The sequence below is a fragment of the Xylaria bambusicola genome (genome assembly GCF_022495145.1).
Source record: "Xylaria bambusicola strain CBS 139988 unplaced genomic scaffold F5B22scaffold_11, whole genome shotgun sequence".
Lineage (NCBI taxonomy): Eukaryota > Fungi > Ascomycota > Sordariomycetes > Xylariales > Xylariaceae > Xylaria > Xylaria bambusicola.
In genome coordinates this window covers 698,735-722,572 of record NW_025953564.1, presented here as the reverse complement: position 1 = coordinate 722,572, position 23,838 = coordinate 698,735, and the positions used below count along the sequence as shown (strand labels likewise).

At 48.7% G+C, this 23,838-nt stretch overlaps 7 protein-coding genes across 7 annotated transcripts; 1 reads left to right on the top strand and 6 right to left on the bottom strand.

The window, feature by feature from the left end:
* Positions 1-264: 264 nt before the first annotated feature.
* On the bottom strand, positions 265-1,449 carry F5B22DRAFT_644636 (uncharacterized protein; the record flags this gene model as incomplete). The annotated part of the gene is made up of 1 exon (XM_047978456.1): positions 265-1,449. One exon carries the CDS (start codon positions 1,447-1,449, stop codon positions 265-267), a length of 1,185 nt encoding a protein of 394 aa, XP_047832912.1.
* Positions 1,450-3,543: 2,094 nt separating this feature from the next.
* Positions 3,544-4,033, bottom strand: F5B22DRAFT_55578 (uncharacterized protein). The gene is made up of 2 exons (XM_047972995.1): positions 3,807-4,033; positions 3,544-3,692 (listed from the first exon to the last, which is right to left on the bottom strand). The coding sequence occupies exons 1-2, from the start codon at positions 3,914-3,916 to the stop codon at positions 3,575-3,577; spliced, it is 228 nt and encodes a 75-aa protein (XP_047832911.1). The 5' UTR covers positions 3,917-4,033; the 3' UTR covers positions 3,544-3,574.
* An 8,008-nt stretch (positions 4,034-12,041) lies between these two features.
* F5B22DRAFT_598712 (uncharacterized protein) lies at positions 12,042-14,404 on the top strand. Its single transcript, XM_047974401.1, has 3 exons — positions 12,042-12,334; positions 12,397-12,574; positions 12,741-14,404. The coding sequence occupies exons 2-3, from the start codon at positions 12,409-12,411 to the stop codon at positions 13,994-13,996; spliced, it is 1,422 nt and encodes a 473-aa protein (XP_047832910.1). The 5' UTR covers positions 12,042-12,334; positions 12,397-12,408; the 3' UTR covers positions 13,997-14,404.
* Positions 14,405-14,406: 2 nt separating this feature from the next.
* On the bottom strand, positions 14,407-16,760 carry F5B22DRAFT_598709 (uncharacterized protein). Its single transcript, XM_047974400.1, has 5 exons — positions 16,626-16,760; positions 16,253-16,298; positions 15,666-16,198; positions 15,016-15,524; positions 14,407-14,862 (listed from the first exon to the last, which is right to left on the bottom strand). The coding sequence occupies exons 1-5, from the start codon at positions 16,687-16,689 to the stop codon at positions 14,653-14,655; spliced, it is 1,362 nt and encodes a 453-aa protein (XP_047832909.1). The 5' UTR covers positions 16,690-16,760; the 3' UTR covers positions 14,407-14,652.
* Positions 16,761-17,110: 350 nt separating this feature from the next.
* Positions 17,111-20,120, bottom strand: F5B22DRAFT_644632 (uncharacterized protein; the record flags this gene model as incomplete). Its single annotated transcript, XM_047978455.1, has 4 exons — positions 17,111-17,940; positions 19,531-19,873; positions 19,928-20,007; positions 20,063-20,120. 4 exons carry the CDS (start codon positions 20,118-20,120, stop codon positions 17,111-17,113), a joined length of 1,311 nt encoding a protein of 436 aa, XP_047832908.1.
* A 674-nt stretch (positions 20,121-20,794) lies between these two features.
* F5B22DRAFT_653836 (uncharacterized protein) lies at positions 20,795-21,858 on the bottom strand (the record flags this gene model as incomplete). Its single annotated transcript, XM_047979753.1, has 3 exons — positions 20,795-20,906; positions 20,985-21,473; positions 21,620-21,858. The coding sequence occupies 3 exons, from the start codon at positions 21,856-21,858 to the stop codon at positions 20,795-20,797; spliced, it is 840 nt and encodes a 279-aa protein (XP_047832907.1).
* A 1,152-nt stretch (positions 21,859-23,010) lies between these two features.
* Positions 23,011-23,525, bottom strand: F5B22DRAFT_644630 (uncharacterized protein; the record flags this gene model as incomplete). Its single annotated transcript, XM_047978454.1, has 3 exons — positions 23,011-23,093; positions 23,167-23,403; positions 23,465-23,525. The coding sequence occupies 3 exons, from the start codon at positions 23,523-23,525 to the stop codon at positions 23,011-23,013; spliced, it is 381 nt and encodes a 126-aa protein (XP_047832906.1).
* Positions 23,526-23,838: the final 313 nt, after the last annotated feature.

The window sequence follows — 23,838 nt, the reverse complement described above, 5'->3', positions numbered from 1 at the left end:
CAATAGATGAAGGAGGTTCCTTTCTATCTCGGTTATGGATAGATAGATGGATGGATAGATGTGTAGAAGGCAAGTAGGTGCGGAGAAGGTAGTAGACGAGGCGGTGCAAATAAAAGTGAGAGACTCAACACCTCTATGTTCAGTGTAGAGTCCCTCACTTTTTTCTTGCACCGCCTCGTAGGTAAGTAGGCAAAACAGCCAGTACTTAGGTAGAGCAAGCATAGTATGGTATAGTGAGTAGCACTAAAGTAGAGCAAGATTAGACTAGTTAGCCCTCACAGCGCCGAACTCGCTCTCGCCCGCAGCGCTCTCGACATCTGTCCAGCTGGAAGGCGTATGCATCCCGTCGTCGTCTTCGCTGAGCACATCGAACGATCTAGCGCCGACAGAGCGCATCTCGTCCGCTACGTCAACACCCGACCCCGCCAGCGACATAGAGTCTGTCGGCGTCAGCTCGCCGTCGCTGATGAGCTCTGCTTCAGAGGCCGGCGCAGCAGGCGACTCCGGCAGCGGCGAATAGAAGCTTGCGTCGAGCGAGGCGTGCGTCGCCCATGCCTGGATTGAGCTGTATGCGTCGTGGCTGTTGCGATCGTCCTGGCCTGCGGTCATGTACTCGTCTGCACCTAACTCTGATTCCGAAGGGGGTTGGGATCGGGACTGAGGCTGGAGTTCGGAGCGCGCGGTGGGGGTGGCGGGGGTAGTGTCTGGTTTCTTCTCAATATCCATTTCCGCGAGAGTGTTTGCAATTCCTTCCAGTTTTGGTTGCGGTGATAGGGTCCGCGAAGGCTGGTAGGCGCCGAGGTCGGTGGCGCTGTAGATATCTGATGCCACCTCGTCCTTGCCGGGCTCCATTAAGCTATTCTCAAAGGCGATGTCGTCTTCGATGCCGTGCTCATCGGCGAACGGGTCCGTGTATATCGAGTGGTTCATGCCCCGCGATCCGTCGCTGCGGTGGCGTCGTCGAATCAATCCTTCCCCATCAAGAGCGTCGTGGCCCGTCTGATATACGTATGTGCCCTTCTCGGCACTCTCATCTTGTTTTAGGAAGTCGTCGAAGCTCGTCCCAGTTGACGACCGTTGACGGTACTGTCTTTTTTCATCGTCGTGTTCCTTGGACTCCTTGGATTCGCGTATAGCGTTCCAGTACATCAGCTCCTCTCGCTGACGGCGGAGGGACTCGGCATCGGCCTCGAAGTCTGGGACACTCCCTGGTCCTAGACCGTGCGATTGTAGGAATCCCTCGGCATCTTCGGGACGGTTGAAGAGGTTCTGGCGCTCTTGAGGCGTGATGCTATCGCCGAAGGCGTGGAGCGCGATGGCAATGCGACGACGGAGATCGTTGGTGAAGCGCTGCAGCTCGGGGGATTCGTAGATGGCTACCGCGGCCGCAGCAGCGACCGAGATGGCGATGACGCCCACTGTGGCAGCAGCTCCGTTAATAGGTGGCATGATGAAGGAAGATAATGAATTGTAGTGACGGTGATGGGTATATATATATTGGCAATTATTACAACGGCGATGGGTACAACTCTCGAAGATGAACAAACGTAAGAAAGAAGTTTGAAGCTCAATCTACAGTAAAAATACAAGGTTTGCCGTATCCCATCATACAAGATAGATTATTCATGTGACACGGCAGAGCAAGCAGGTCGAACGAAGGGCAAGAAAGGATCGAGCTTGCGTGGTGCTCGAGCTCTTTTGCCACTCGAGCTGCTAGGCAGACACATTTGATTCGTAGTGGGCTGGAGGTTTGGCGTGGGGTCAAGGGGGGAGCAGTCCAGTGAGACAATCCAATTCGTCACTTACCCTTGGCAGCTAAGGGCACGGGCATATTTAGTGAGGCTTCAGCCGCGGTGCAGACTTCGCTCGATATTCTCACAATACTCCAATCCTAGCTCTGCTGTCGGAGAACGGAGAGAGGATACAAGAAGACGGCGATTCTTGGGAGGGAAGATCGGCTTGAGAGGTGTTGGAAGTAGAAAGAGTGAGTGTAGGTAACGTAGCGGTCGTAGTAGTGGTCGGAGGAGAGATTTGGGAGAGCGGAGGCGGAGGGGGTAAAGGGAAACAGAGGATTGGAGAGTTGCTGCGGCCTGATTTGCACCCTGACCGACCTTCTACGTCCAAGGCGTTCAAAACTTAACCCGCATGCACATGGCCAGAAAAAGGGACCACAGCACAAAACAACCTCAAACTTAAAAATAATAAAAAAGGGAGATGGCGAAATGTTCTGAGCAGATGGATACTATATCTTTACGGATGGTTGGGGGGTTGAGCACCTCTTTGCTACTAAGCCCGAGGCAGCCGGTCAGAAAAGGACGAGACGAGGGAAAATGACTGGGTACGTGAATGGACATTTCATGAATTGGTTCGCTCTCTCCTTTTGCTTTTAAGGATAAATACCCCTCGCAACTCTGCCTATCAGTCCTAGGTACAGACTACAGTACAGTAAGGCGGTGGCCAATTACCTGCCTACCTACCTAAACGTGGTGCTCAGCCCCTCATTCTGAAATCCTACACTCAAGGCAGACGTATAATGTACTCAAGTACCTACTCATTGGCACGAAGGGATTCGTTTCTTCTTTTATCATACCTAAATCAGTAGACGACCGAATTGTCCAACGACAGAGCGGTCAGTCTCCAAGTTCTTGGCAGCTGAAGTATCAGTGGTCTAAAAAAAAATTGTTGAGAGTTTTACGTCGAACGATGCGGAGTCGGTGTCGAGTCCGACCGTACCTAATTCTTTTGAACGTGGGATGCGGGGTGCAGCAATGGCGGGGGGATTGAGGGACCAGCTATTCACCGCGTCTCTGTTTTGTTCGCGCAACAGATGGCTATAAGTGGCAGTGTGGCATTTATATTGCCTCCTAGCAACCTGTAGGAGATGATGTTTCGAGCATCTGTATGGCCTTTTTCTAATCGTACGTCCTTGATGTAATCAACGTACTCAAGAGTTCGGGGCGCTGCAAACAAGACTCCATCACCATACCCTTCACTGTGTAGGATATTCTGTACAGTTTACAAATGCAGAAGGTCAATGGTAAGTGAACGAAGATACGATAGAATTCATTTTCATTGTTTTGTTGAATGCTTCCTTGAAGAAGCTTTTAGGTCAATTTGATCCTTAACTCATTGTGCTGTCGCTTCAATGTCGACAAAACGCCTTATTCTTCCAAATTCATCCGACTATTCGTCGTGTTAATCCTCCTAATCCAAAACGCAGGCTATACCGTCCCGGCTGGTGTGCACAAACTCCACTGTAAATGCATAGAATGGGAAAGCTTAAAGAGAGAAACAAAAGTCAACTCTGCACCGTCACACCGCCCGCTCCGCATGTCAACTGATGAGTCTAGACATTGCGATACACACTCCCTTTTCTGGGCAGAATGTTGCAGCTCAGGGAGTTCCAAGACCAATGCAGCATGCCTAGACGAGCCTCGGCGGGGCCACCGACTCGCTAGCTGCAGGCTCTGCCCATTGGCTGAGATACCCAGGGATTTGGTCGAAATTTTCTGAAGCGGCGGACTCAAGCTCGCATTCGCTTAGATGGCGCAGAGAAGACAGTTGTATGGTAGATCTAGTGAGAGCTAGAGGAGCCTGCCGACGAAGATGACGAAGTCGAGAGGCCGGAATCTGAGCGGGAGATACCCGGAACAACGTCCGTCATCGGGGCAGCAGAGGACCTGGTCTTCTCACTGTGCGTCTTTGGTTAGATCCTTTGTTATAAAACTATAGGAGCAATTGAGGACGTCTAGATACTAGCGTCTAGAAATGCCAAGAAGAAATTAGATAGCAATGAGGCAACTTACTATGCGGCTCTGTTGGAGTGAATTTGGCACTTCCATGAACCACCGCCGGTCTTGATGCTGAAGGTAAGGGGCTTGGTAGCCAGGACGTCGTTGATGTTGGATGAAGGCATTTTGTAATGGTGTGGTGTGGTGTTATTGTTGCTATTTGCGTAAGGATATGTATGTATGTGTGATGAGTTGATGAAGAAGAGATGGATCAAGAATGGCTTTGTGTAGTAGATAGTTAAGTACTAGCAGATTGTAAACGTGGAACTGGAAGGATAGGGGAAAGGGAAGAGGAGATGGGTCGAGGCAGCGCGATTTATAGGTATCCGACAAACAGCGTCGTGTATTGAAGTTGGAGGATGGGCGGACAGAGGCGGACAGAGAGGATGGCCCGAGATGGATCTTTGGAACTCCGTGGTGGTACACGGTACAACAAACAGAGACAGACCCCTAGACCCCTGGATTTACGCGCCGCCCAAGATAGTGTTTGTCGTTCCAAGTGCAGTGCCAATGTGCTAGGTCAATTAATGTCTCCTGTCGTGTCCGTGCCAGGCGAGCCCAGGAGGAATGAGGCATTTTGTTCGAAGGCTAAAAGCAGCCCCATCAGGTGGTACCAGGAGCGACTTTCGCTTCCACTTGTACATGCCTGCCTACATAATGCCATTCACACTACATAATATCTGCAATGGGTGTCGGGTGTCTATCCTAGGCGATTTGTACATAATTGTACATACATATAAGTGCTAGGCAGGCCCGGAGGTAGTAGCGACCGGAGCGGGTACAATTGTCCTTTGTGTGTGCAAGTGCGCACAGGAGGGCCGGAATTGCAAAACTCACGATGTCATTCGCTGTCGGCGCAGGGACGGGGAGTCCTCACCCTCGACGCCGAAAGTATCCACGAAGTACCTGGCACCCAGGCCGAGGTGCGTGGAACCTGGAACAGATGGATCCCTTGCGTGATCAAAGGCCCCCCCGGTTTTGGTAAACTTCGTCCAACTTGGCCCTCCTACCAGACAGACTACTACATAGTATCGTACTATGTGTAGGCTAGCGCATAGCAATGCATCATCATCGTGTGTAGTCCTGCTTAGTGGCTGACCATCCCAAATGACTTGGTCTACACTAACCTCTCGCCTGTCCGTGTCTGCCCGTGTCCACGGACTGATAGATAAGTACTTAGGCATTCGAGGCATTCTAATGTTTGACGGACTGTTTTGCCTCTCCAACCCGTTCGCTCGGTTCTCGGGCAAATTGGAATTCGCGAATGTGGCAAATTTCAGAAATTTATTTGTCCTGCTTTGTTGGTATCGCCGAACAACCAACTATCTACTATGTATCTCCACGGGACTGCATCATTTCAGTATTAGTAATGGCGTACAGAATACCCACACACTCCTCCTTTTTTTGAGAATTCACGTATTTCAAGAATGGTTGTCAATGTCTGTCTGCCTCTCCCCCACGCCCGAGACATCGTCCGTCCGTTAAGCATGGTATTGTCCAATGTCGTACTCCGTACTATAGGCCGTGTCTGGCCGTGTATCGATGGGAGACCCTGAACGCGCATGATTCAGCAAGCAGCAGACGTCAGCACAGCACATAACGGCACCAACCCTGATCACATCCGATTTGTGCAATGTAGACAGCCAGGGCTGGCTGGTTGGTTCATGTAGTAATTGCCCTCGTGACAATACATGTAGGCACTGCATGAATCGGCACACGTCTGCGACAGCCCAGAGACAGCCATCCACGGCCATCCACAGCGTGGGAGGAGGCGTCCATGAGCAGACCACTTGGAACATCTGCTCATGCTACTTGACGCCTTCTAGAAGGTTTTCATCTGCATGTCAGTCTGCTATGGAACCAGTGATTGGGCAATGCCTGAGGGAATTCTGGCTCTGATTTGCAGCGGACCGTACAGCAGATAAGCCACTAAAGGCTTGTTTTTCTGCTACTGCCCAGAACTGCCCTCCCCCCTGCCGAGGCCCTAGCACTGCCCAGACTGCCCTAAGCCTCCTAAGCCTTCTAACTGCCTCGGTGGCCTTCCGAAAACGGTGCACGACAAGGGCTTTGACTGGTCAGTTTATCGCAGCACGGAGCTCCCCAGAAAGAGACCCTGGCTTCACCGGCTACAGTATAGTACTCTGGATCGTCTGGTGCCTGGTTGCATCACTCGATCGAGTCGATATCGTGGGCGCCGTCGACAGAAACTGGAGCCTCTCCACGTCCGAGACCCTCACGTTACATTATGTGCCTACTAGTCCGCCTGCAAAGCCTGGGGGTGGAAGCTGAGGCGACGGGTTATTCGCTCACCGGGCAATATTGCCCGGGGTTATCAAGTAGCGGTATCGTAATTCCCGACAGTAGTGTGTACTATGTAGTGTGGGCGGACATGGGGCAATACTACAGGACTTCGCGAACACTTGCTCATGAGTGATGCTCGACCATAGAGCAGACATGAGACGGGAAGGTGATTGCTGAAATCAGTCTACGAATTTCTCAGTTTCACATGCTCTACGCCTTGGGCCGTTGTTTGCTATCTCCTTCATTCCCGACTTCTTTCCAATGATCTAGGCCTTGGCGAGTCAAGTACAAGCCGAAGTTGAGCCGCTCGATAATTAAGTAAAAACGAACTTCCCACATTTCCAACAGTAAACCCCGTGGAATCAGATGCTAGTCCAGCTGCTAATTACATAGTACAGAATAGTACTTATTGCGGGAACCCGTCCATTCAGCCGCATGCTTACTCCATACTCTATCCATACCTACATACAGTAGTCCTGAGTAGAGAGATGGCGTAGACGATCACGATAGCCGAGCATTGGCCTTGATCCTAATACTGGAGCAAACTAAACGTTTCTAGTTACCCAGCTCAACTGGAACGGAGTGAAGAAAGGCGTTTCCGATACTCCGTACTGTAGACGAGGATGGGATAAGAGGAGGATATTCCTGCCACGACACAATGAGATCAACGTTCCCCACACACATTCAACCTCCTTATGCTCCATTCACCACGTCCCCAGCAGGCCCAACATACTTGGTACATGCAGATGCTGTGCTCTAGGGAAAGATCTGCCCGCTGAAATCACATCATATTATTCGTCCTCTCCCTCGATAACAGATAAGGCCCACGCCGACACAAGACGGGTCGAACTTCCAAAGATATGAAATAGCATGTTCCATGCTTGTGTACCTGGTGCTAGTCAGTGCTACCGGCGATCCTCACGAGATTAGAGTGTTTCCTAAGGATGGCACACGACCCCCACTGAACTGGACACCTCATCTCAACGTGAACGGCTCCGAGTGGCTCCCTTTGGAGAGCGAAGAAACTCCTTACTTATTGCCACTTTTATGTCGGGCATATTCAAAAACGTGGGAACGACAACCACGTTACTCCTGACCACCTACAGGACATAATACATAATACACTACATATGTAGGTACCCCATCTCCGGAGATGGGATGGGAATATGCCCAACCCACAACTCCACTCAGACGTCATTCCGTGGAACCCTCAGGTTCTTCCATTTCGGCAGTGGCTCGTCTTGGCGCCCCGTCAAATCCCAATCATCCGGACCCCGTGCGGCGCTGTCTCGATGTCGTAGGCTGTCTTTGTAGTTGGCCACCAGGGGGTTCCGACGGATATTTGATTACATATCACGGCGTCTCGCGTTTTCCTCGCATTTGCCGGTGGCCCGATAAATAACCGCTACTACATATCACATAAGGGAACACTGCGGAAGCGGTGATGTGACCATCGCCAACTTTGTCTTCGACGCTTTCGACGTGTCAATCGATGTAGCAATCCGTTTTAAGTCCTTTAGGCCTCTATACCTATGCATATGGCAACCCCATCCACCCTGCTTTCCGAGTCGGTAAGCATAATGAGTCTAGGAAGTTCTCGGAAGCATAGACAAACTCAAGTCGTTCAACCTTAATGTTCTCAATACCACGGTTGCTTTGGCAAACCCGTTGTCTCAATGGTGCAATTTCCCTAACACTCGACTTCAACCAGCGGAACTGGCGGGACCGGCGGAGAAAACAGTTTTATGTTCTTGTCTTCTAGTACCATTCCCACTAATTACATTGACATACAGAGTACACGACACGCCCCATTTGCGTGCGCATTAGCCGTCGAGCGAAGAGTGACCGCTCAATTGTGAAGTTTCCCACATTCCTATCACAATATACCGAAGCTCTTCGTGTTCCATTATCGTGCACGACGCAAACGGAGCTTGCATTGGCGAGAGTAGGTTTAACGCATTGAGGAAGAAACTGCAGAAGCAATTATCCACCGCGCCAAGATCACCCAACACCCGTCCACCGCGCCCATGGCTTGGAACTCAAATCTGAGCAGTTTTTCGGCCCTAGTATCCAGGCACGAAACACCCTTTGAGTTATGTGCATTACCAGGTCGCTGTCAGGAACGACAAGATCTATGAAACGTGGTGTTTCGCGATTCGTCGTCTTTTGTCGCACAATATTCTGTAACATTTGGCCTTGTCAGAGTGCATCAAATTTGCGACTCGTCCCTGTACGCCTTGTGATGTGCTGAGAGTGATCAGATGTTCGAGCGAGTGCCCTAAACGATCACCCGGGAGCTTCCATTGTTGGACGCAAAGCAAAACTAAGTATCAAACTTTGATATACTCTAATTGATTGAGCGATATCTAGGCCACTTCCATGGTGTTCTGACCATGCATGCATACTGGTCTCGGTCTCGTACCTGAGCTAGTTAATCCTCGGCAGTACAATGCCACCGGAGCCTTAGTTATGTCGGTCGGATGGCGGTGGCTCGTTCAGGTACGATGCGACGCGATGTCATGCCATGCCATGCGATGTAGAGCCAGACACTCAAATTTCGGGCACATATGGGAGTTTGCATCTCGGTGCGCTGCAATCCCGATTGGATACAAATTTCTTGAGGTCATGTATTCCATACACCTACCTAACCCAGTCCAAATGATGTCCAAAAATTCTGGCAATGGAAGCAGTTACTGTTTCCTAGCCTGAAAAATTCTTGCGCAACAGACTGGAATCCGGACTAAGTGTTCCACGTACGAATTGGCGCACTTGCAGCACAAGCGAGGCCGATAATCATGAAACTACTCATGTCAATATCTGGTCATCTAGAACGAGGTAGGTGCCTAAGAGAAGGTCGAGAGCGAATCGATCAATAGCATACAGCAGGCGGATGTCACATTCACTCATAACATCTGACCAAAAACCCTTCTTATGCAAGCTTTAGCTTCACATGTCCTGATCTGATCGCCAAGGTCACGTTCATGGTGAATAACCCCGAGAAGTTCCCCATCTCATGAAAAACATGCAGCGAGTTCGTCCCGCAAAGACACTCACATCACAAGAGTCCATCTCATTAGTCGGTGCACTATGGGAGCACGAACTACCCGGCGTCAAAACGGCAACGCCAACATCCCTTGTACTCCATATCATAGGGTCTAGATGCGCTCTGTGACCCCATATCACGAGGATTCGGACATGCCGACGAACTACCGACTTCGTCTCCCCAACTCTGGGATTGTACTACATACATTACCAGGCTGATTTCATTGCTCGAGACCTAAAACTCGGCGTGACGCCGCTTGGAGTCGTGTTCCGGAACTACTGTACGCGAGAGATGCAAACTGCCGGTTTCGCAAACATGACTAGGCTCTTTCGCTGTACTACTCGCACGTAAGATGGGATGTTCGGGGATGTTCTGGCTATCGCAGTAGTAGATCGTGGGACCGGGGAGAACTAACTTCGCTTCTTCCTATTGCGCATTGCATTCGATTGCTCACGCTGGAGCTCCCAAGCCAGATTAGTGACCTGTTTTCCTCCGATAGCACGGCCTTTAGTGGTCCCCGGTGGAATGGGGGGTCGATTGTAGGGCTTGCTTCTAACTTCTCGGTCGGCGGAGCACTGAAACGGAAATGGACGGCTGACTTTCTGTGAGGGAAGCTGCGGGGAGACTGTCTTGTGTATATAAAGGCCTGATGGTAGAATTCCGCACCCGGCAGGATTGGGCGGCTTAGTCAGCAGTGTACTAAATGTTAGACCAAGGGATAACCTACACAACCCCGATATATCAGTGCGAAGGGGAAATCTTGCACTAATTGCACGGTTATAATAGTATTTATAATGTATCAAGGTCGTAGTGTGATATGATAGTTATTGGGGATCTGTCTTTGAGACGACCTGGCTTTATCGCTGATCGCTTCTTTGAGGGAGAGAATACCAAACTCTAATGCTCATCCAAAAAAACTCTGAAAAGCATAGTAATTTTATTAAGAAAGCCACGGTAGGCTCAATGTAATTCCAATATGCATCTTACCCCAAGACTATACTGGTCTTCTGCATTTCGTTAGTCCGCGTTCACCATGCGTTATAATGATCTACTACTCCCTGAACAAGGGCACAATCTGACTATTCAAGGGTCACAGGAATAAACGATCTCTACATCCGGATACTTAGATGAAAGAACTTGTGAATTAAAGAGTAGTTGGGCACACGGGGCATACTTGTGGTCGTTGCCGGATTCTAGCTATCCTCGGTTCGGGGAGCAGAGCTTACATCTTATGAATAGGAGGTGTAATTCACTACATATGGGGTCTGTATATAGTTAAAATCCACGGGATAATCTAGCACATACGACCATAAGATCTGGAGAACGCGGGGTCCCGTCCGCTCCCCCTTAGCTAAGCCAGATACTGCCGGACTAGTAGTTGGGTCGGTGACGACCAGCGAATCCCTGGTGTTGTATGTTTTGACATTTTTACTTTCCTTAGTTTCTTTTTGCTCTTTTTTCTATCTCGCTTTCTTTTTCTTTCATGGCAGTACAGTTCATTATTATTATTTTATTCGGTCTTGTTACTCTTATTTGCAGCAGTTTACGGTTAGTGTTATCTGAACTTGAGCCTTGTTTAGTTGTTCCCATTTACCTGGGCTAAGCAACATTAAATGGATTTTTTGTCCAACATCTCCCGATCTAAGATAAGTGACAGCTAAGAATATAAAATGGTACTTCTGATCATAGGGTCGTTACATTACTCACAATCTGTGAGGTGGGTGACAGCGTAGAGGTAGAGGGCATTCAACTGCTTATCGTTGGCTACGATTAATTAATATCTAGTGATAAGTTCTCTATAACATAGATCAGGTGGTTTCATGTCGAGTTTTACAAGAGGTTTTAGCTGATGTTTTATATTAACTACAACCTTTATCATGAATAAACTAACAGATCATTGTGATTCGGTATATTGAACCCGTAATTACTGTATTGCCTTCATCAAGATATATAACCCTTTCTATTTTCCAATGTATTTGCTGGTGTATGTGACTAAGGAATTACTGCATGTAAGTATACGGTAAAGATCAAAGGTCTTGTTTATAGAGAGGTCTTCGCACCTCACTCGTGAAGTAGATCATTGAATTGTGACGCTCGTATCACTACAGTGTCGACAGTGCACTCGTCAAACCAGAACTCGGGATTGTTTATTCGTTGAGAAGGGAGAGGAATAGCTAGGTTAAAGCCGTGCTGACATCTTATATCAAGCCGAACTAATGTGAAATCATAAAAGACAGTGGTCACCTGCGTTGATTATAATCAAAATGGTAATAGGACGGGATCCTGCCTTAGTATCCCGATAGGCCTGAACCTCAGCCAGGGGTTCATGCTGTTGACAGGATTGATTCATCATAGGCCTTGGTCTGCTAGAATAGTATACCCTTGACATTGTTGAAGGGCCACATAGTGTGCACAGGATTTGGAAGAGCCGACATTATTGACGCGGGAGAGAAATGGAGAGCTCTGCCAGTTGACCTGAGCTGGACTTTATACCTATGGCTGAGGCAATCTCCCCTCCGCCGAATCATTACTGCCCCAGTCGATTATAGCCTTTCACCCTGCAAGCGGAAAAAGCAACGCGGGCGTGGCGAGAACTATAATATGTCGCAAACACAGAGCAGATGATGAAAAAAAAAAAAAAAGGTAAGAAAAATGTAAGAAAAAGTAACATTCTTCGGGTTTGTTTGCGGCCAAGACGATAATACCAATCAATCGTAGGCCGTTGTATGTTTGATTGGAAAACTCGCAGTGTACTTGAGTAGGGAGAATGTCAGCTACGATTAGTGGCTGAGATATGGGGTGGCCTGGAGGTGTCGACAGTGGGCACAGCCTCTGAAAGCCGGGGTCATCAAGACGCTAATTGTCTACGTGCCTCCATTCCAGTTGCACCCTCCCCTCCGCCCTTTGTCAGAATCTGTAACCAAACTGTGCCCGCTTATGCATTTGTCGGCATGGAGTCATGTTGGATCTTGGAGTCATCGCATAGCACAAACATCAGTCATATGAGCTATCCGGACGCACTAGCTTCCATGTCTGGGCCACTCAGAGCTAGCTGAACTTGGCTCGTCCAGAGGGATGCCATTTATAACAACACAACAACAGGCAACTTGCTGACCAAGATATCTCATCCATCTAGGTTAAGAACTTACAAACAACACCTCTTCATCTTACAGCTCATTCAGGACCGACTTCAAGGAAAGTGAGTAAGTGAAACCAACTTGATGTAAGAGAAGGTTGAGAAGGATTAACATACGCCTTTAGGTCAGCGACGAGATGGGAGGCCTTGCCTTTTCATCAGGTCCCAATGCACTCTCGACGCCGCGCATGAGACCTGAAGTCTACCGAGCTGTGCGCGACCGTTGTCAAGCAAAGTTGCGGGAGCTGTTCCTGGCGGTTGCGACCCCCATCGAGGGACCTGCTAAGGATACGTTTGGGGATAGTAAGTCGATAGGAATACCTTTAAAAGCACATTATTATTATTTTTATCAGATTTCATAATCACTTATTCTACGCCTTTGTTTTGGGGTCGTGTGTACCCCTCAAGGCAGCTGTTCTGTTAATAGATCGCACTTAGAGTGATTATGCACTGACTCTTGATGCTGCAGTTGATATGATCGTTGCATATGATAAGTATAGAATCTCCCCAGTCTCAGAGCCTGATACTTCCACTGCATCCGTCGAAGCGCAGAAAGAGGCAGTATCCAGAGCTCTGGGTGCGATCCGATGCAAGACCGAAAACCCAAACACGATGAGCATGGCGATCCCATGGCCCAAGGACTTCCCATGTGAGGAAACAGTGCCTGAGAGCAATGGGCCGGTGTGTATCCAGGTAGACACCCACTTTTGCAAGTCGCTCGACAATTTCTACTGGATGCTATTCAGGCATGCGCACGGCGTGATTTGGAACATAATAGGGTCCACGATCCGACCATTAGGACTCACGGTCGATGAAGTAGGCTTTCACATCCGAATACCCGAGCTTGAAGAAATCAATAAGAAGAAGGCCAAGGTCTTGCTCACTACCAACTCCGAAGAGGCACTAAATTTTCTTGGCCTCAAGTTCGACGACAAGCAGTGGGAGGAGCCGTTCGCTTCCGACCAGGATTTATATGAATATGTAGCCACATGCCGCCTATTCTGGGTCAAGCGGAAAGCTGCACGCGCGAGCTCTGACGATAAAAATGTTGTCGATCTCGACAATCTCGAAATCAAAGAAGATGACGAAGTAGCGGATGATAAACGCATGCTCAAGGCCAACGATCGACGACGAATGGCTCAGCGCCCCCTCTTCAAGAAGTGGATTGAAGAATTCCTCCCAGCATGTCGCGTATCAGGACGCTATCCCTCGACCTGCCCCACGCGCGACGAAGTCCGCGAGCAAGTATTTGGATTCTTTCCCGGCGTGCGCTCAATCTACTACACCACTCTCGCGAATTGGCTCGTTGAGCGACAACGGCAGACGCTCTGGAAGGCCGTGATCAAGCCCGCAATTCCCGAGGATATCGAAGTTAACAGGAGAGGCTGCTGCGCCGCAGCGCTGAAGAAGATTATACTGAACGACGACACCAGATTTGACGGCATAGCGGCACCTTCGAACCTGAAGGACTCTAATGGCATCTTCGACGAGGCGCTTGTCCGCGCTTGGGTTGAGAAGATCTGGCCGGTGGTTTCTGACATTGCCTGGAGGATTAATCAGGAGCGCAGCATGGCTAGTCAATTACACAAGGAGGCCGCAAAGCGCACTGGTTCCGGCGAGGAGAGACCCGCTAAAAGCGTCAAACTCGCCGAGGATCATGTGATGAATTCAGAGCAGAGAACGGAGGAGCGGATAGAGCAAGATGGGGCGGCGGCGGCTCATTAGACGCTTCAGCTTGAGATCGACTGTTCGCACCACACGTGCCTCCTATGTACTAGTCGGTCTCTCGTCCCGGACTGGGCGTCCTCGTAGGCCAGTTTCATGACTTACGACACTAATCATGGCTTTTAGCCGTTAGCCATTATGGCTGTATGATGACCGATAACTTGACTTCTCTATGCTAGCGGCACTTATCCTGGGACGGCGCATGATGCTGAGTTTTAGTTGGATTGGAAGTGCGTGGCGTTTCTGGAGTTAAACGGCGCGCGGGAGTCGCACTCTAGGATAAGACGCGATCATATCTACATAGCTAGATAGCTTTCAGAGGACATTGTTAATTAGTCTCGCCTTAATACAAACGCGGCTTCATGATTTTCTTCCATTTCCTTCTTTCTTTACCCTGGAGTTTGGATTACCGCATGTCCTCGGGGATTGGTCATTCATGCTACGACTTTGTAGTCCTCGGCATTTATAAAGCAGTCAAGATCACAAATTGTACAGACGACGGTAAGGTACGACAGAGGAGTTAAGAGCATGATTTATGCGGTTTAGTATCGGATCCTTAATACATCACTCGCTATACCATACAAACCCTCAGCATTCCATACTATACTCAGTAATGCCCGATTCCTCATAAGACAAGGCTTCAGCGTCAGTGAAGACTACAACTTGAAATCTGCATTAGTCTTCTCCCAACCACCACCACCTCCTCCCCCAGCCGCAGGCGCCTCCAGAGTCGCGACACGACTGGCAAGGCGCATCTTCAGATTCTTCGCGCGATCGCTGCAGAGCTCGTACATGGTCGTCAGATTGAAGAGCAGCGTGTGCGACGTTTGTCCGGCGTCTACGAGCTCTTCTAGGAGATCTCGGCCCTGTACTACATATTAATCATGATTTTTTTTCTTTCTATCTTTCTATCCTTTCTTCTTTCTTCTTCCATTTAGATCTCGTGGAGAGAGAAGGGGACGGGGGTAAAAGTAGAGTAAGTAATAGGGGAGAAAGGAATAACTGAAAACATGACATACCTCAGACATCCGCCCAGTATACAACAAGCACACGGCAAGATTAACCCCGACCATCTCATCTTCAACCCCATTCTCGCTCATCTCATCGCGCAGGGCGCGCCACTTGTCTATGGCAACGGCGTACTCGCCATCCGCCATATCAGCCAGGGCATCGACGACGCGCTCGCTCGTCTCGGCGCCGACACCGTTGCCCATGCACCGCCGTGCAGCATCGACGTCGCCCAGATGCAGCCACAGAAGCGCCCGACTGACAGCGAGCCGGGTCCTGTCGGCCTGCGTGCCGCCGCCACTAGCCTCGGGGAGAGAAGCGAGATGTGCCACGGCGCCAGCCAGATCGTCCATCTCAATCAGCGCGCCGGCAACGCGGATGCCGAGATCAACGAGCCGTCGCTTCCAGGTCTCGGCGGCCGAGTGGTCGTGCACGCGGCCCGCGCTCGATATCTCGGCGCGCGCTTCGCGGGCTAGCTCGTAGTAGCTCATGACGGCGCGTCTAGGGTCGCCAAAGCCGACTGACGAAAATCATCAGCTCACTCCTCACGTGGAGAAATCGGATCACGAATTGTGCAGAAAAAAAAATAAAAAATACAAACCAAGCGAGAAGCTTTAATTCGAGAAACGGCAGGGGAAGAAGAGAACGTGACTCGACCTACTAGTCTGCAGCCGCACGACGAGGATGCGCAGCGCCCACGGCGCGAGATGCGTGCCGGTGTCCGGATCCGCGTAGAAGGCCGAGTTGAGATCTTCCAGGGCCTTAGCCTCCTGGGCCGCGAGCGGGACGGCGTCGACGAGACACAGACATGACAGACGGACGTACAGGAGCTCGAAGATGCGCGCGTGATCGATGGGAGCGGCCGATGAACTGGTGCTAGAACTGGTGCTCGTGAGCTCCTGGGCGGCGGCGATGGCGGCGGCGCGGAAGTGTCCGTTGGCTAGCAGCGTGGGGATCGGGGTGTCGGCTGCGGGCTGTCTGGCTGGATCCCGGAAGGGCGGCGGGATATGGAGTGGCGAGAGCTGGTGGTATATCTCTGGCTTCAAGAGGAATGAGAAGTCCCGTCTTTGAACGGGTGCTGTGGTCCGTATTGGGGACCGCGTCTGCGAGAGACTTGTCCGTGGGCTTGCGTTCTGACTCGTGCTCTCACCGAGGCGCTTAGCAACAGTGGTGGTGGGTGAGGCGAGGGGGTTCCTTCTCATCTTGATTAGTTCTCTGCACGTTTGTCCCGAGGATCCGAGAGCGTACTCATCTACGTCTAGCGGCCCCTTTGTCGATGACCTTGGTCGGGAAGCTAGAGTGTGGAAGAGGTTAGCGAGCGGCATGTTGGATTCATGGTACGTTGTTTGCGATCGCTACAGGGTCTTTGTGAGGATTGGTGATACATGTTTACAAAATGCTCAGGCCCAATCTACTGTAGACGAGAGGCAAGTAAAATGAATAAGGAAATCATGAGTGTAAAGGTGGGAATAAGAAAGCACGACTTCGACATGGTATAGAACGATGCCTTCCATATTGTCTCAACTCAAGTAGTACTGCAGGAATGATGCCTAGTGCACGACGCCGCGAAGACAGTGAGACAGTCGGGCACTATCCACGGTTTTCAGCAACATGCGCTTACCTTTCGCGGCTGACTGATTTCTTGTATGACCCCTGAAAGGCAGACTGCCCTTTGATTGATCCATTTTTTCAATTATAAAACGCTTCGCGATCGAAGTAGACGACGAGGTACATACAGCTACAGAGAGCAGACAAATGAATGGGACGGGGAGGGATGACGTTTGCTGATTGGTGCCAAGTAAACGTTGAACGGTAAAAGCTCGGTAAACCTGCACCCTCTCTTAACTTCATCCCAGCCAGCCTCTACCTACACCACCTCTTTTGCACTCTCTGTCGTTTGTTCATACATCTCCATCGCTTCATGTTTCGTCGAACGGCGTTTGCATTATGATATTTCTAGAAACAATCGTTCGTTTCTATGAGATCGAATATTCGCACCAAACCCAGCCTTCAATCAACACTAATTCCACCAACTCGTTTGACAAATTGCCAGGTTCTTCTTCTGCCATTGCCTAAGTCGGCCATCACGCATCATATCCCGCCTTCCTAGACATGTATCCCTTGATCTCGCATATGTGATATAGTAACGTAAACCCTGACTTCTCCCGCGCCACTTCTATGTTTGAGTGACAGGCACTTATTCTTGATTGCCCAATAACTTTTGTTAGCGGGGACGCCGCCCGAAAAGTTCTGTTTCATCTTTCGGTCTGAAGTGGATTGAGGACATCTGGCGGTCTTCTCGACGTCATCGAGCATTACGGCCGTCGCATTAGCTCTCGGAGAAGAAGTGGCATTGGTGAACATCCTTGCGCCGTACTTTTGATCCCAAAAGTCCAATACTCGGTTATTGGCAGCCTGGATAGTAGAGTAAGTACTAATAATCTCGACGGTCGGGTGGCTGCCTGTCAAGCTGTTGATATGGACTACTCCAAAAACGGAGTTTTCGCTCCAGCTAGGAGGCAGATCATCAGAGCCTCGCTTTAAGGCGCGAATGAGCTTGAGCGGATAAATCTCATCTTCAAGTTGATACTGGCGCTTGTGATCTCTGTCCAGATTTCGAGCGAGCATAGCACAGTCATCAGTCCGAAATGAAGTGTAACCAGGAGCCGCTGGGGGATCTGTTTCAGGCAGTAGTTCATAGCTCTTGGCCATCGAGGTGGGGCAAGTAGATAATACTGGGAGTCCATCGGATGGGTTGGAGAAGCTACCGGGGTAGAAGGATGCCATCGGCGTACGGCCAAAGAAAGAAGTGCTATGAAAGGGTGAGGGATTAGGTGTGAACTGGTAGTCCGATGGTGAGGAACAGAATATATATCGATCGCGAGGATCCTCTACGTCTTCCCAAGGCCATCTGGCAATGGGGTATTGCGGATTCACTAATTCAAGTTAGAGCTGTCCACTTCGAGTCGTTGCCATTGATGCCATTGACTAACTAGCAGCTTCTTAGCTCTCACCACTGCCCCCAAATGGCGGTTTTATGCGGCAAGTCGCTCAAGAGTTCCGGCTGATTTGAATTGCAATTGGCGTCGAAGCTGATCGCGTTCTCGAGCCCTGTGTTTGTGTGTGTGGCGGCAACGGGCTGCACAGTACTGGTCAACAACAATGCATCTTGCGAGCTAAGAGAAGAGAAGAGAAGCTTACATTTAAAGACGGGATAGTGTAGCTTGAGAATGCTGGGCCAGCTCTAGCGGTATAAGAATAGCCCTGCCCGGCAAGACACAAGTCGAAGGATGCGTAACGAAGATGGTGGCAACTCGTAAACAGTTGGGAACAAGACTTGATTGCCCATACCTACGGTCAGGCGGGCAGGTGGGCAGGTGGGCCTAGCAATGGATTCAAGTGGTAAAAAGGAAGGAGGGAAGGTACCCCATACAAGTCGGTAGTATGCACCTTCCCACTTCACTTCATAGGTGTGGTAGGTACTTCCCAGCTAGAGCAGCTTCCACATGTTTCCTTTCCATTGGGAGAGGAGATTTTGAGGCAACATCGGTGCATCATACACGGACCCTTGGAAGTATTGACTACTCCGTCTCATGCCGTCTTTTCTTTTCTTCTAGGGAGTTGCCCATGTACTTATTCGGGTCGGTACGTGAGGTGGGTAAGTTGCCATTTGTACCCGGTCCCTGGACACCCTGGGCGTTTGCACATGTACCTCCCGAGCAACCAATGCTCTTTTGTGTCTCCAGTCTTTGGACAACGTCATCTAGAGGACAAACGAACTTCGCTGTGACCTATGCTGTGCCTATGACCAACTGGCTAATATGGTAGAAGGATGATGTGAATGGAGATTGCAAGGCAGCCATCTGAAGTTATATGATAAATCGACCTAGAGGAAATTTGAATCGTGTTTTAGACCGCAAACATGTCCTTCTACTTACACTTCTCGAAGTTTTCTAAAAGTTAGTTGGTTTACACGCATCGTGTAATTACTGGGAATCTGTAGATCAAGCAGGTAATGCCTCCATGAACTCATGCTTTATACACAGTATAGAAAACCTAGAGATCATAATGCTGATATGAGGGAATAAGCCTTACAGATAGCAATGCTATGAAACCACCGCTCCATTCCTTAGAATACATCCGCTTACTCTACCCAATGCTGTAGATCGCTGAGCAAGGCAAGGAAAAGCACTGAAACCACGCTTCCAATATTGCTATTGCGCCCCGAAACCATTCAAGGACCTGCTGCCATCCGTTCCTGGATTGCGTATGGGCGAAGGGTACGAATTGGTTCTTTCATTCCTGCCTTTGAGGCTAGTCCCTTACTAGATTAAGAAGTATAAGCATTTAACCTTAGCGAAGCTTGAGGGAAGATAGAGGTAGACGTACAAATCCTTATTTGGAGACATGGCGATGAGATGGAACAGACAAAGGAGTCGAGCCAGGTAGACCATTCGACCGGGGACTAGGTAAGGGCTTCTGAGGGGCATTTTGAATTACTATATCGGCGCGGAAAGCGCACGAACCGGATCTACCGAAATTTGTGCGTATACTAATTCCACCGTGAGACAAGAAGGTATACTTGTAGCAAAATACCACCTTCGCATGCGCTAGTAACCTCCAAATATGCTCGGTTCGTATCAATACACACTCGTTCGCATGATTGAGGTTGTTTGCCCGGTTCGTCTCCGTATATTCGGTGGAGAGCTCCGCAGGGAGTGTCAGGGTGTGGTTCTCGCGCTTCATATTTCCTACTCTGACCTCCTTATAGAGAACGTAGAAATATGTCCCGCCGGGTTGTAGGCGCGGCCTCTTAGGACGCGTTGCCTGCCAGTAGAGCCAGTTGAGAATCTCGGCTGGGTAGACCTCCTAGAATTTGTCCGGAGAGATTTCAGGCTTCTCCGTTGGATAGCGATTTGCCACGTTCTTGACATAGTCGTCTGCAAAGTAATAGATACCCATGGTTAGAGATGCAGCAACAGTTTTGAGGGGGAAAATGGTTCCTATTGTTGATGATAGGTGAGTGAACCTGTTGATATCTTGCAAGTTATGACTCACCAGGATGAGAGTCCGGGCGCTGATTCTCGTAACGTGTTGTCAGGAGCGTCTGTCGCATGGTAGGAAGGAAGGTATATTCAGAATAAAATGTAGAAAGGAAAGATCCTTCTCAAATAGAGTAGGTGCCCTTTAGCTATGGGCCACCATACTGTCCTGGGTTCCAGCGCCCTGGGCTCTGACAAGCAAGGAGGCATTAGGTAGTCGACACATACATTGATACAGAACGTTCACTGATTAAGGTCTGTACAAACCACCCGTTTGAAGGACTAGTATCAAGCTTTTGGATGTAATACTGGTTAGGATAGGACGGCAATTCAGAAACAGGAAGGGTTAATTGGTATGTGTAAGTAACCCATAGTAATTACAAGAAGTTTTCAAGAGAAGGCATCGGCTGCAGATTGGTATCCGCCAAGAATATTTTTGCTGAGTCAAAAGATCCTCATTCAATAGAGTACATATATAATACAATACAACATCGCACTATAAAAGAAGTATCGGTAGGTGGAAGAGATATCGGATGGAAATGCGTATTTAGTCTCATACGTTAAATCAACAGTCTCTGCTCTAACTAAGAAGCGAGCACTAAAATGACATCTAGATTTATATCAGGTATTATCTGTAACCCCTAAAAGCGATTACTAATGCGATTTGACAGCTGTCTCTCGGGCCTTTTGACAAAACCTTGGCATCCGGCCAGAACGCCACGCAATACAATCGATCAATTCAGATCGATTATTGCTGGAATATATCAAACTCTACGAAAGGATCAGACCGCCATTCGAGATCGAGAGCATATGTAACTCTAATTCTGTTATCATGGGCTGCTAAGAGCTGGGCAGTCTCTCTTCAGACATGGTCAGCGTTTCTTTAGTAATTGAGAGAACAAGGGAAAAGGAGTATATCTCAAAATCTGGGGCCTTACGTGTCGTCAAGGTGCGCGATAACCATATACCCTCCGTACACAGGGTGGTCTTCTGGTCGCGGTGATACTCGATTGCGGATAGCGGTTGGAACCTCAGAGAGTTCCAGGACAATAATGAAGATTTCCTTGAGTCGTTTGAACTTCCGTAGCAACTGAAGGTCGAAATCTGTGAAAGTGGGGAGTGAAGGGTGCCAGACTACCTGGATTCCAAAAGCCAGTCGACGAGCGGAGAAGATTCCCAGCTGAGTTTCACCTTTCGGTGCTTCAACGTGATCCTTCATGAGCTGCGCAGGGAGACCGAACCAGTTTGCGATCTGCTCTCCATACGATTCTTCCATGTAGTAATAGTGACAGCAAGCTTTGGCAAAAGAGAAAATATCATTTTCGTAATTAACGGCGACATATAATGGCTCTTCGTTTCTCGATCCAGGGTAACCAACTCGATGAGGATGTTCGGAGAAAACGGCTTTAGGCATGGCCAAAGCTCCACTGTTAAAATTGTGAGTTCATTAACATTATTGGGCCCATAACAGTGATTCTCACGGCTCAGGGAGGACTTTGACAATGGAGAACAAGATAAAAGCGGTATGATCAAGTTGGATCAAGAGGTGTAGAAGTAATTGAAAGCAACATACTGAACTGATGAAAATCCGTCCTCCTTCATAAGAAACTTTGTCTCTATATTGGCCAGAACCTTGGGATAATAGCGCATGTAGTGGTAGGTTGTAGAACCATCATCTCGATTTTTATGCTTGTGGAGATCGTGGCGAACGTCAGGCAATGAGGCGCTGTAGAACTTCCAGATCATATCCTGAAGTTCCAGTGGAAGCTTGGGATATAAATGAAATTCATTTAGTGGTCGCTGAACTTCCATATTGAGCAAGCTAGTAATTACCTCTATCAAGGCTGCAAGATCTAAAGTGGGCTGAAACTAGTAGACTCCTGGTTGTGATTAGCTATTATATCATGAGGGGACTGTCAATAATAGGCCAGGGCTCACGACCTAGTGCCCTGCTTGTGCTTGTCAAAGCAAGTGCTCTGAATATATTAGAAATGAAGAGTATTGATTGCTGGTGATGATAAAATTGAACTCATGAAAGGGGCGATGCGGGGAATTGGGCCATATAAAATCCGACCGTGTCTGAATTGAGTCTGATATACTTACTTTCAACAAAATCAAGTTTCGTAGTTTTTACTGTGGGTAATGCAAAGCTAGAATATTGATTGCTGGTACAGCACTTGAGACTATGGCAGAGAGGGATATGTAAAGATCTTGGTAGCAGAGGAGCAGAAAGAAGTGATGATATTATAGGAAAGAAAGACGACAACAAATATCTGATGAGAGATTACCCCAGCAAACAATTTTGGGTAGACTTGAATGTATATTCACCATCTGAATAAGTGAGGAATGGGCACAATGAATGTACACTCAGGCCATTCACTACCAGTTAGGAGGCACGTGCACTTAGCGCCCCTTCACTAAGACTTGTATTACAAAATGAGATGTGTACAACATCCAAGGCGCTCCATTGTCACAATGGTTACTACAGATACCATTCATGAACTTAAGAATTAGTACATGGTACGTTGTATGCAATTCATTTGAAAATCTAGATGATAACCAGGATTTGTGTGAGATATACCTGGCAACATGGATCTCTAGACTATCTGTCAGAAAAGGGGTTTGTAGATTCATCATCAGAGGGTAACTGAATGCAAGTGTTAAGAAGAACAGTCATGTTACGATTCATTGTTGCAAATCTTGTTTATGTAATGAATGGAAGTTTTATTGTTAAAGGAATGACTATCGAGAACTTTCGACAAAGTATAATGAAGGTAATCCAGGTTATACATGTAACCGGGGGCTTTGCAGCGTTGCAATTTGAAAATATACGTATCACTGAATTTCTGATACAGCCTTAAAAACCACAAGAAACACACCTTTACTCATTTTTTGAGCTGATACCAAGCTTACAACATATTCTTTCGTCAGGCTTGCAGAGCTCAATATGAGATAGGAATGAAATCATTCCTGATGATCGGAGGTAGTAACATCAACGCCATCAACATCACCACCGTCAAGACCACCGTTGAGGCCGGCATCAAACTCTGCGCAGCAACTTTAGTTACAAACACACTTGACGAGATCCTTGTGCTGACGAAATGATGGACCTTTGCTTACCTGGCTTGGGTGCAGCGAACTCTTTCGCAATCTCAATCGCTAGAGTTTCGCGGTCAGGGCACCCACCACGACAGCAAAACTTCTTGTATCCGGTCCAACAGCAAGCTCCGTCACCGCAACCACTGGTGGCACAGTCTTCGTAGCCCGTAGGACAGCTTCCCGCGCAGAACGGGGATGTGCCGTCCCAGTAACATGTTGCATCTGGTGCTCGTGTAGAATTCCCAACGAGTTGGGTATCTGGCAGACTAAATGTCAGCATAAAAATCATGGTAAAGATGAATCTATGACTGCAGCGTACCAATGGCTGATGCACAAGCCAGTGCTGAAAGAGCAAGCGCAGTCAGAAATTTAGGACCCATATTTACGGTGGAAAAGATGGGAGATGAATCAAGGTGGTTTGATGTGTTGAATAAGTGATCGACTGTTGGTTGAGATTCTTGGAAGGTGAAGCGTTGTCCAGAATCCGAACGGTATCAGGATCCTCGGTATTTATGTTGCAAACCTGCTCACACTGAAGGGCAAGTATTGAATTGTCTGCGCCCCACAATGCTTTAAGGGGCATGCAGTTAACTGGTCTTACCTCGTGATGCTATACTTCGCTATCGTTTGCCACACGCCTAGGGCATCGGGTTTTGGAAGAAGTAATAATTGTATATGAAATCATGCAAAATG

What these genes read in the sequence shown, in the direction of transcription:
- F5B22DRAFT_55578 (XM_047972995.1), bottom strand. Translation starts at nt 3,916, where the DNA reads ATGCCTTCATCCAACATCAACGACGTCCTGGCTACCAAGCCCCTTACC. An exon ending in CACTCCAACAGAGCCGCATA is followed by an intron (nt 3,693 to 3,806) that starts GTAAGTTGCCTC and finishes AAAGACGCACAG; the next exon opens with TGAGAAGACCAGGTCCTCTG.
- F5B22DRAFT_598712 (XM_047974401.1), top strand. Translation starts at nt 12,409, where the DNA reads ATGGGAGGCCTTGCCTTTTCATCAGGTCCCAATGCACTCTCGACGCCG. An exon ending in TAAGGATACGTTTGGGGATA is followed by an intron (nt 12,575 to 12,740) that starts GTAAGTCGATAG and finishes TTGATGCTGCAG; the next exon opens with TTGATATGATCGTTGCATAT.
- F5B22DRAFT_598709 (XM_047974400.1), bottom strand. Translation starts at nt 16,689, where the DNA reads ATGGATCAATCAAAGGGCAGTCTGCCTTTCAGGGGTCATACAAGAAAT. An exon ending in AAATCAGTCAGCCGCGAAAG is followed by an intron (nt 16,299 to 16,625) that starts GTAAGCGCATGT and finishes TCCACACTCTAG; the next exon opens with CTTCCCGACCAAGGTCATCG. An exon ending in GGGCCGCTAGACGTAGATGA is followed by an intron (nt 16,199 to 16,252) that starts GTACGCTCTCGG and finishes CAAGATGAGAAG; the next exon opens with GAACCCCCTCGCCTCACCCA.